The sequence below is a fragment of the Anarhichas minor genome, unplaced genomic scaffold, assembly GCF_050575085.1.
Source record: "Anarhichas minor isolate MPS153535 unplaced genomic scaffold, ASM5057508v1 ptg000136l, whole genome shotgun sequence".
NCBI lineage: Eukaryota > Metazoa > Chordata > Actinopteri > Perciformes > Anarhichadidae > Anarhichas > Anarhichas minor.
Genome location: NW_027466582.1, coordinates 4,246,648 through 4,258,409, shown reverse-complemented (window position 1 = coordinate 4,258,409; position 11,762 = coordinate 4,246,648). Strand labels below are relative to the sequence as shown.

General features: G+C 40.6%; 2 protein-coding genes across 2 annotated transcripts; both read left to right on the top strand.

Moving 5' to 3' along the window:
• Nucleotides 1-1,526: 1,526 nt before the first annotated feature.
• tmem244 (transmembrane protein 244) lies at nucleotides 1,527-6,690 on the top strand. The gene is given in 6 exon segments (XM_076083705.1): nucleotides 1,527-1,658; nucleotides 4,523-4,608; nucleotides 4,727-4,803; nucleotides 5,469-5,594; nucleotides 6,005-6,049; nucleotides 6,593-6,690. Coding segments are annotated over 6 exon segments (564 nt in total).
• A 1,031-nt stretch (nucleotides 6,691-7,721) lies between these two features.
• On the top strand, nucleotides 7,722-10,305 carry fkbp6 (FKBP prolyl isomerase 6). The gene is made up of 8 exons (XM_076084868.1): nucleotides 7,722-7,796; nucleotides 8,419-8,536; nucleotides 8,633-8,722; nucleotides 8,802-9,004; nucleotides 9,212-9,331; nucleotides 9,425-9,622; nucleotides 9,990-10,099; nucleotides 10,233-10,305. The coding sequence occupies exons 1-8, from the start codon at nucleotides 7,722-7,724 to the stop codon at nucleotides 10,303-10,305; spliced, it is 987 nt and encodes a 328-aa protein (XP_075940983.1).
• The last annotated feature ends 1,457 nt before the right edge of the window (nucleotides 10,306-11,762 follow it).

The following is an 11,762-nucleotide window of genomic DNA, read 5'->3' as shown; positions in this document are numbered from 1 at the left end:
TCCATCCCCCCTCCCACTCCCCTGCTCTTATCACTATGGATACGATGATGCAGGTTACCGTAGCAGCCCCCCACACACACACACACACAGACAGACATACGCAGGCTGTGACGCTGAAGAGTTGAATACAGTGTCTTCAGCCGGAGGAACATTGTTGAACTTTCGTCATTCGCCACATCATTTATTTTTTCACCCTCTTTTCTTTCTCATCTGTCTTTTCATGAGCAGATGATGGATGAACAGATTCTCCCTCGCTTGTCTGTTTTGATTCAAGACCTCAAAGTGAAATACAACATGGAGCAGAATGATTTCTGACTCCATTGTCAGAAGTATGAATGGTGCATCAGGGAGCACCTTATCTGCTGCTGTCAGTGCTGTGCATGTGGCTGTTATCTTGTTCTTGTGTTGCTTCTTCATGGGTGGATTAAGTTCTCTCTCTCTCTCTCTCTCTCTCTCTCTCTCTCTCTCTCTCTCTCTCTCTCTCTCTCTCTCTCTCTCTCTCTCTCTCTCTCTCTGCCTGTCAAGCTATGCTGCCACCTAGTGTTCATACTAAAAACTGCCAGACAAGATTGTAATCGTGTCTCTGTTGATGTTTTGTTGCAGATTTCCCAAAAGCTGGACTTCCAGGATGAATCACAGATCAAAATGGGCGTAAAAGAAAGTTACTTCAGGCAAGATTCACCAAGTCACACCTCCAAAATACATTCAGGTCAAGTTAAGTTGTTGTGTGTCGTCACTGTTGGTATCAGCAGCTCCGTCATACTAGGGCTTCAACTAATAATTATCCACATTCAAAGTTCATTTGGAGATACATTTTTATATTCTCAATTATCAATGAGTTGTTATGGCAATAATATGTTGGGAAACCCAAATGTATTTTTTTTTTTGTTGTCTTACTATCAGTCCAAAACCAAACAATATGTAGTTAACATCATATAAGACAAAGGAAAGGAGCAGATCCGCACTGAAGAAGCCGGAAATGTTTGGCATATTTTCTTAAAAAATGACTCAAACAATCAGTTGAATATGAAAACAGTTGCTGATTAATAACCTGCCCGTCATTCAACTAATCCCTTCAGCTCGACTTCACGTGTTCTTCTTCTGCTTTATCCTTTCATTTTGACGGAGAGAGGAGAGGCGCAGTGTGTGAAGGAAGCAACGAGTAAAATAAACATAGACCCAATGGGAGAACTGAAAGATCGAAAAAGAAGAAAGAGGATGGTAGAAACAGGAAGTAAAGAAATGGGGAAAACAAAACATTCAGAATGACTTAATGGAGGGATGAGGAAGATACCCGAAGGTAAGCACAATTCAAGAAATAATACTAATAGTCAGTAAATATGTATCTGTAGCACTTCCTGAAGTATTTAGTCTCATAACCAACTTCGTCCTACGAGAGTATGTTCACCGTTATCCCTTATGGGATTTACTCTTAGTACTCTTCTTAGTAGTAATCCCATTTCTTCTAATCCAATCCTCCCTCCTCCTCCTCCTCCTCCCCAACATGCTCTCACACACACAAACACATGTAGCCTACATTCTCTCATTTAGACCAGCAGCCATTCATGTTGTTGGACTACTGCTGTCGTTGTTTTGGATTCACACTCATAAAACGCCATGGACCCTTCTCCCTCAAGACTACACCCAGTGATACCTTGGTAAGCACGCTGTATGATGAGTTTGCTATAACAGAGGGGATTAAGGAGGCAGAGTATCGGTTATACGGTTTATGTCCTTATGTCACAATTAGATTCTTGTTTACCCTTTACAAGCATACTTTAGAGTAATCAACCAAAACTCAATTAAAAGTCAATTTAAAGCCTCAAAACGTTTTAAAGTTGTCTAGTGTGGAGATGACAAACAAACCAGGCTAGCCAAGGTGTTTAGCTTTCTCTTAAGTATTGGCATGAGCTAAGCTACTTTACTGCCTCCAGACAAACCAACATCCTCAAGGCTGAACGGGGCGAGGGACCACGTGGTTTAGGTGGGCCACAATAAAAGGAAATGTAGGTCACTTTTAAAAAATGCATCCTTTATATTTACAACCTCACGATACAGATGGGAATTTTCTCAATACTTTTAAAATGCTGCTTCTTTTTTTATACTCCTTCTACTTCTCAGTGCTGCTCATTTTAGAGCGACAATAGAGCAAAAACAATGTCAAAAACAAATATTTTTGCACAAACAATGAATTTGCTTTTGTGATTGTGCATGACAATAAACAATACAAACTGTAGTACGGTTTGCTAAATAAATGCAATTATACTTTAACAGTTACAAAAATATGTGTTTCACTGATGGCTAATGTAATTATAAAGTCCAATTAGCGAGTTAAGTAAGACCTCAGCATCCTCCCAGTCCACTGATGTCCAGACTGCGACAGAGAGCGGATGAGTTAAAGAGTTTGATGACTGCCGGGAATGCTCTCCTCTGCCCTGTGCTTGTTGAGCTTGTTAGCGTCTCACACTTTGGCCTCAGCACATGACAGAATAAAAGATTGCAGTGGTCACCACAGACTCGTAGAGCATCTGCAGCATCCCAGCCCACTATCGTATTAATAGTATCCATAGGAGTGAACCACCATGGAATCCTCCCTCTGGATGGATACAGGGGTCAGAGGCTCAGTCCTGTGCATGTCAACAATCAGTTACTTCGTCTTGCTTATGTTCAGCTGCAGATGGTTCAATCTGCACCACCCGACACAGTCAACAGAAAAGGGTGGGGGTGGGGGGGTAGTGCCCTGGGGGACCCCTGTGTTGCTCACAGTTCCTGACCCGCGGTCTCAAAGACAAAGTGTGGCCTGCTGGTCAGGTAATCCATTATTCAGGACACCTGCATGGCCCTGAGCTCCCAACAGCAGAGGCTGTACGGTGGTAAAGGCAGTGGAGAAATCATGATCCTCACTGTGGTATCTACCTTGTCCAGGTGGGAATAAGCCCGATGTAACAGGTAAATGATAGCGTCAGCCACTCAGGGGTTCAGTGCTGGTCTAATGATGATGTCATGCAAACAGATATCCTCTCATTGAAATGTTGAATGTTAATACCGCTGAAGCGATTAGTGGATTACTTACTTAAGTAATTTATCAAGCAACAAGCTGTATGGGCACAGTGGTGCTTCGAGCTAAATGCTAACGTCAGCATGCTAAAATTACTGGTTAGATAAGTGGATTGACCAGGAAAATATATGTGGACTCCAGAAATGCAAAACCAAAAGAAAGACCAAATTAAGGGGGATCACAAAACCCAGGATTCACCCTCTGGGGACCATGACTGTCTGTACAAAATTTGTATTCGATGGTTTTTGAGATATTTCAGTCTGAACCAACATGGTGGACCGATGAACCAACTGACTGATGTGCTGCTTTTCTCTGTTTTATAGCACTATAAATTTAATATCTTTGAGCTTGGGACTTTGTTCGGACACTATAAGCCAATCAAACCAAAATTTACTTTGGACTTTTGGAAATTGTAAAATGTGTATTTTATAGACTGATAAAGACTGATCAATAAGTATATAAAAATTGTTAACAGATAATTTGTTTAAAATGACTGACAGTCACAGCCTGAATGGATAGTCCCTATGTATCACAATAAATATGCAACAAAATGTAGAGAAAGTTATTATTCATCTTAGCCGTGGTCTTTATCACAGCTGATGTTTGGCGCAGCAGGAAAAGAACAGGTGTAACAAATGAGATTAACGATGATTGCATTTCATTAACTCGTGCCAGTGAGCCAACATGGCACCGGCACACCTGACTGGAACGCAGCCCATTATTAATGTAATCAGCTACACCTGTGTTTGACAAGCCGAAACGTCATCTGTGAGGAAGAGGTCTTTTATCTCTCCTCCGAGGGTGTCGTGTAACCCAATTTCCTGTAAAGGCTGCAGTTAATCATCTATGAAGGGAGACTTTAGCAGGCAAGCAACAACTGTCTGCTGCTATCTGTTGTCATCAGCGTTGGTTTGGTCATGAGGGAAAAGAGAAAATGGAGGAAAGGAACAGAGGATTTCTTTGTTAGCTTTGGGAGAAATATCTCCAAATGTAGAGCTGTCTAGTCAGATTAAAATCCCTGACATAAAGGTTTATGTTTCTCTTGGTATTTATAGTCTTATTACCTTGTTTATTTGAAGCAAAAACACCCAGATGAACAACGGAAGACATTTTTAAAAGCCGAAACGCATAGAATTTCATCCACTCATTGAGTAATGGTTCTCATTTATGTAATTAAAATGTTTAATTTAACCTCAGGGTTGTAATTTGTAAACAGTCAGCAGTCAAATGAAGGAAAAAGGAAATAACTGTAAATATAGTGTCAGGAACATACAGTATACATTAGGTCAAGCATTATTCAATATACGTAAGTGAAAATAGAGATAAGACGCCGTCTGTTCCTCACTCTCCCTCAGAAAGAAAATATTAGAGCTGCCGCTTTATAAAACACAGCAGGTTTCATGTGAAATTAAAACCACATAACAATATTAATAAATATCTCTCCTTGTCTCTCCGTCTCCTCAGGTTGTCCTACAGAATCTGTTGATGTGCATGGTGTGCTTCTACTCTCTCTACTACATGGTGGTCAGTCTCTGCATCGGACTGCTCAGGTACACACAAATACTGTACAAGCCTCCACAGTTTGCTCCAAGAAAAAGTTGTTGTCAAAGAATAAAATAAAAATCAAAGTGGACATTTACCGTTTATCATGTTGTGGTGTGCCTCCAGGGTTCATGAGATCAACAGCTTGTTGGCTCCATTTGACTACACAACACAACCGTCATGGCAGAACCCCAAATACCTCGGTGAGAAGCCCTGATGGAATATCGCTCAAGTAGTTTGATTCAAGGGTGATTGTAGTTTAGTGGAGTATTAAAATGTGATGCTACTTTACACGTCTACATGTAGGAGTATGAGGTTACTGCTCGTTCAATTTACGTACAAATATTGAACAGCGGTCTAAAAAGAAATTAAAGTTGTTTACATGATGTTGAGAGCTTTGAATGTAACCAGCTGATCTCCTGGTTTGTACTCCACTACTCTTCAGATGCAACTATTGTACTTTTTTCTGCACTATATCAATTTTAATGTTTTATTTATGGGCTACTTTGCAGATTTAGGTTTTACATATGAACCATGTGATCAGTTTATAAAATATGAGGCGGTGTTATAGATTCAAGCTTCACCTCCACCAGCAACAACATTAAAAAAGCTGCAAACACATGAATCCATCAGTAAAAATAATCCAATTGTATAATATGGATTATCATATGTATGTTTTATATTACAAATAATTGTGTTACAGCCTGACTACTTTTACATTTGATCATTTAAGTAATTCTTCTAATGAGTTTATGTGTTTGTACTTTTACTTGGGTAACATTTTTAAAGCAGTATTTTAAAACTTTTACATCAGTAAAGGAGGATCATCACACTGGTTGTTGGTTGTTTTCTCTCCTCCTCCCACCAGTTGGTGTCATTTCCACAGAAGTGACCTATGTTTTGGGAGGGCTGGTATTCGCCTGGATTGTCGAGGATTGGGTTTGGGATTACGCCATAACTGTCACACTGCTGCACATCGCGATGACTGTGGCAGGTAAACATACACACACACACACACACACACACACACACAAAGTGGATCAATAGAGCGGAACAGCTGATAGGATTGGAGGCCTGATTATGTAACTGGGTGTAGTGGTTTGGTTATGTATAGGCACACACACACACACACACACACACACACACACACACACACACACACACACAGGCACTATTCATTTGTTTTTGAGAATTTAAAGAACCAAAATACATTTCTAAACCAAATTAAAAGAAAAACACTATAATACTGCAAAGATTAGGACCTAAAGAAAAGCCCAAACATCCTAAACTTGCACCCTTTTCTCTACATCTTTCACTTGTCAGTAGAGTGAATATGTGCAGTATGTTTTATGTACAGGTAGTTGTTTTTTTTACATCAAATACACAGTTTTCATGTTTCTGCAGTGATGTCGGACTTCCCTTCAGCTGAGCACTGGTGGATAGCTCTGGGTAAGATCTCTACTTTCTTCTTCTCTCTACCCCTCCATGTGTATCCTTCGCTGTCTCCGCCATCTATTTCTGTCTATCTCCTTTTTATCTGGCCAAGATATTTCTTTCGCCTTTTCCCAGACTTACAAAAAAATCACTTCCCACTAGGGCTGGGCGATATTTCAATATTTCAATTTATTGTCTTTGAATGGAATCTTATCTTGAGGAAATCAGTTATCGGGATATCATGATACACGATTACTAAATTGATAATAACAAGCAAATACTAAACATTTTCAAGAAATCTCATTATTTTGCACTAAAGTTCTTAATTTCATAAGAAGATACTCAGTACATTTTATTTGACATGGATTTAATTCACACAAGAGTAAACAAATCCATGTGATTATTTCATATAGACCAACATGCCATATATACTGTTATCGAGAGATTAATCGCCCAGCCCTACTTCCCACATCCCTTTAGATTAAGGCTTTTTGAGGACAGCGAAACCTTCCTTGATTTGATCTCTTTTTCTTAATCATTAAATCCCTCTCTCTGCAGGTTCAGGCCTGGTGATGATGATATTTGGAGGACAGCTCATGGCCCATAAACTCTTCAGAAGCAACTTTGTCTATCCAGCTGAACTACAGAACTTCTAATGACGAAAGCTTTTAATCGGTTTACTTGTTAATCTAAGGTCCGGACACATCCACTGGGTTCACTTTTGAATAGGTTCACGTTAACATCGATGTGAGCAACTACAGTGTGGCTATCAAGAATATACTGTATTATTATAAAAAGCAACCACAAGAAACTCTTTCCTTACTAGATAACTTTGTTTTTTAGCTAATAGTCACATCCCTCCTTGTACAAATGGCCCAACTTTGTCTATTTTCTAAATCATATTCTGTACAGTTTAAATAATGTTTTGTATTGTTTCTTTATTAACTGAATACAAATAGAGGAGATGACACGCGTAGCATTCTGTAAAAGATTGGATTTACAGCTGCTAAATAAAATCTGAGTTAAAACAAATCTGCTGACTGATATTTATCCAATGCTGAGTGAAGTCAGCAATGTTACTTTTGTAATGTTAGTGTTATATTTATACTGAATGTGTCACATACCAAGTTTGTCGAGTGTAAAGTATAGTGTTGTAGCCTGAAGGCAATTATTACCATTACCTGTATTTTAATTCTGGTTGTATATATAAGATAAAACTGGATTTACATTAAATACTTGAAGCAAAATGTGTTTTTTTGTGTGTTTGTGTCTATATATATATATATATATGTGAAACTAGAAGAGGCCTAAGTGGCACTTGCCTTGACAACAAAGACATCCCGGCTCTGAAATGAACGCATATATTAGATCAAAACAGCCATTTCGCTCCCAAAGTCACGGATGAGAAGGAGAATTTGGGGCCTACAGAAAGTAAATGTTTCGTTGTGAAACATATATTTTATTTTGAAATGTTTGGTTTGTGTATTCTGCTACCAAAAAAACAAAACATGGGAAGAATAGCAGCAGCAGGAGTCAGTAACCTTGACGCATACTTTTTGACTCCGCCTCCCTGAGCGCCAAAACACAGCAAAACTACTCTTGCTCTCAATTAAGCCACCTGGTTAACTTCGGTATAAAAATAAAAATAAAGCTGCCTAAACGGAGCCGTAACTAACCCACCGACTGAATGTCAGGAAACGGGTTAATAGCCAGTATCCGGCGGTTAATAAGCCCCGAAGAGCGGCTATCGAGGAGCACTCCGGTAAGTGTGTGTGAACACGTGTTGAACCGGGTTAGCATGGCGAGCTAAGTAGCTAAGCTAATAGGTGACATGAGAGCAGCTGTAGCAAAAACACACTGACGTTTGAAATCCACGTTACTGCAGTCCAGCTAGTTCAGCTAAAGTCATTAACGTTACTGATAAGTTACATCTGCATCAGTCTGTTTTCTAAAGCTAAGACATATTATTAGCTTGTACCATGTGGCACAGTTTATGATTAATGTAGGTGAAGCTAGAGTGCCAGCATGTGATGTTAAAGTTTAATTTAGTTTTTACATTATCTTCTCACAATTGATTGACATCAGGTGTTGGTTATATGACGGCCTTATGAAGTAGTTTAAAGTGTACAAATAATACATATTTCAAAGTAAAATTGTGCCGTAAGCCTAATAAGCCATGCACTGTAGCACAGCAGCCTCAGTCATGTGACAAAAACAAACAAACAAACATTCAAAAATAAGAGCTGACAAAAGCATAAAATGCTGTTTAGCCTTCCTTCTTGAGCAGTTTTCTCATCGTTGTGTTTGATATGTCTGGACATACGCCAATAACTTAAGTACTGCAATGTGGAGTTATTTCAAGGCTTTTTCTCGGCCTTCTGTAGAGTCCGTTCGATCAACTCCGCCAGCAGATGAACGATGTCCTGGGCGATGGAGGGATCCTGAAGGAGGTGGTCCAATCTGGAGAGGGCCCACCTGTACCTGAAAACGCTTCAGTATTGAGTATTTACAAGTTGAATTTCTTTCTAAAAACTCCGACGCAGTTTGCCAAGTTTTTCTGCCCTGCCGTAACCTCTCCTCATTCTCCTCCTTCCACAGTCCATTACTCGAGTTTCCTGGAATATTCCGACCGGCCTTTTGAAACCACCACGCACTACAAGTACCCCCGGATGATGAAGTTAGGGAGAGGTCAGTAATTCTTAGTGCAGGGTTCAATAGAAGTTTTCTCCTTTTCTCCTCACAGCTTTTTAAACGGTCATTGAAACAGATGTGACGCTGGCCGGACTGGAGCTGGGTCTGCTGACCATGCGGAAAGGAGAGTTCTCTCGCTTCCTCTTCCAGCCCCAGTATGCCTACGGGGACATGGGTTGTCCTCCGCTCATTCCCGCTGCCGCTGTGATTCTGTACGAGGTTCAGATCCTCGACTTCCTGGACTCGGGACAAGTGGACGACTTCATCACGATGAGTCCGGTAGGGGAGGCTTCAGGTCACAGTCTGAGAGTGCTGTGAGGTCAGAAGTCACACAACACATTGTTCTTCCACTTGACGGCAAATTAATGCTTTTGTCAGACTACTAAGAGGAGATTTATTAATATTTCCATACAGTTATGCATGCAACTAAATTTTGGTTTGTATTGTTGGCGACTTTGCGTTGCTTTTTACATTCTCTGTCTTCAGGAGGAGCAGAACACAGTTCCTCTGTCCACGCTCCTCGATGTTGTCAGCACGCAACGCAGCTTCGGCAACCGTTGCTTCAACCAAAGCCGCTACGACCATGCCAAAGATCGCTACAAACAGGTAAATCTGGGAAGAGTGTACACGCGCTCCATTTTCAGGTACTTGTTGCCCTTTTTTGTGTACTTGTAAAGATGGATTCTGTGCTTGGCCAAGGCAACACTGCTGCTGGGGAACAGGGAAACACAGAGCGATGCGGAGGCGGAGAGGATCAAGACAGCTCTGCTTCCTCTCTATCTGAACCTCTCTCTCACTGAGCTCCGTCTAGACAGCCCGCATAAAGCCCTGAAATATGGCAACAAAGCCCTGGAGATAGACTCTGCCAACACAAAGGCTCTTTTCCGCTGCGGTCAGGTGAGACGGGGGATCCCTTTGTCTTCAAAACCGTCAGATAAACAATCCTCACAGGCTCTTGGAAGTCTTTTTAAGTGTCTGATATTAAAGGTTTTAGGTCGCAAAGGAGGTTAAAAATAGGGATGATGACAGTAGTAATGACTTTAAATGTCATGTTTTGTCCGTCCAAAGCTCAAAGATATTCAGTTTAATATGATATAGAACACAAAAAGCAGCAAAGGGCTGGAAACAGCATTTTCTGCATGAAAAAATGGTGACTTGGTGACTATGTTTCTGTTGATCGACTAATCGTTGCAGCTCTGCTGCTGACTGCGTACACTCTAGATAACAATTAGTCCATTATTCACACTGATGTCATCTCCGTCAGGCGTATCTGGAGCTGTGCGAGTACGAGAGCGCCCAGGGTTGCCTCATAACCGCTCAAGCAAAGAAGCCCTTTGACACCGACATCAACAACCTACTGAGGAAAGTGGCAATGTAAGATGAACGTACTCACTTATGCTTATTGTATGCGAGTGTTTCGGTGCTTTAGTTTAAAGTGGCAGCGCTACCCGAGGCCACAAGTCCCGTTGAAGATATTGTATGTGTGTAAACTGTTTCCATATTTCAGATGCTATAGAGACAGCTTGGACAAACAGAAGGAACTGTACGCCAAGATGTTCAAAGACTTGAGGGGCAAGTAAAGATGAGTGAAAAGGTAAGAGATCCTGTCTGTCTGTCTGCCAGGGGTCCAGTTTAACTAAATTTAAAAGGACAGGGTTTGAGCTTTTCCTAAATGCTGATCTCATTTCACATGTTTGTGTGTTGCAGATGACTTTAAGGCTAAAGAACAGCACAGTTTCTCTCCACTGCAAATTCTGAAAGTTTAACTTTTTTGTGTTTTTGTGTTGTTTTTTTTGCACATGTTATAAAATAATGTTGTTCAGCTGTATCGTTATTTCCCTTTTTAAAATAATTAGTTCTTTACAATTCTTGTTTGTTCATTTTGTAGCTCAACAGTTCTGTTTGAGGAATTTGCTTTCGCCTCGAAAACCTAAATGTGACAGCTGGAAGAAGATTTGCATGAACAGTCGCAGGGAATGTTGAGTTCTCTATAATGATGCACCTCTCCTTAGATTCTCTTTATAAAGACTGTTTGCTGGAGTGTTAAATACTTGCACCGGGTCTGATCACTCTCGAGGTATTAATGATAAACAAATTGAATGTTTGTAAAGATATCTTGTTTGTTTTTTTGATGGAAATTGCACGTTTTCACGATCTGTTATTCTTAAAATGAATCTTGACACTCGGCTCCTGTTTGATTTAGAAGATAATTGAATTCCTGTTCCTACAGAATTTGTTCTCGGTGTTGAAATAAATGGCCTCAGATGTAGAAATGATGGTTGTCCGTATATAAATTGCTTTGTTTATCTGGTGACAAAGGGATGCATAGTGAGTGCGTTTGTGGCAGATAATTAATAGAGGACATGGCCAGTAAGTTTCTTTCCAGTTTGTGCATTTAACATGCCGACTTATGGACTTCATCAATGCACCTCAGCGGCGTGGTTGTGGTTCACTTCAGTCTTCCTTTGGTCCCACATGAGATTTGTCTCACAGCGACGTAAGAGCTAAGTGTGAGTCTGCGTGGTTTAAGTACATTTTGATTAAAGGGCTGCTAGTGGTTGTGTGTACCATGAAACAGCAGGGGGCACACTTTAAGCAACCTGTGCATGAGAAATGTTAAAGTCAAGCTTTGGTGGAAAAACTCTGAATACAACAAAGATGTGAGAGAGTTGACTCTTTAAAATAGGAACAATTTAAATGTTCAAGTTAGATGTCTAGCAGACTTCTTGAAGATATTCTTGAATTTACCTTATTCCATGATGTGTTTTCCAGACCTACTGTAAGTAGCCACCATCTCCCTCTTCTAGCAGTTACTCTACTGTCCTCATTAACTGCCATATTATGTGTGTATGTGGCACAGTGCAGCAGAGTCTGAGGGTGATTCGTAGTAACTGGACAGACGGAGGAGTGGAGGGAGGTAAGGTGACGGGGGGGGGGGGGGGATCAGAAGTGCGGACGGGCAGATGGAGGAGCAGAAAAATCTGATTGACCTCTATGGCTAATCCGCTTGTCACAGTGTGTGAGTGTTGCACCATTA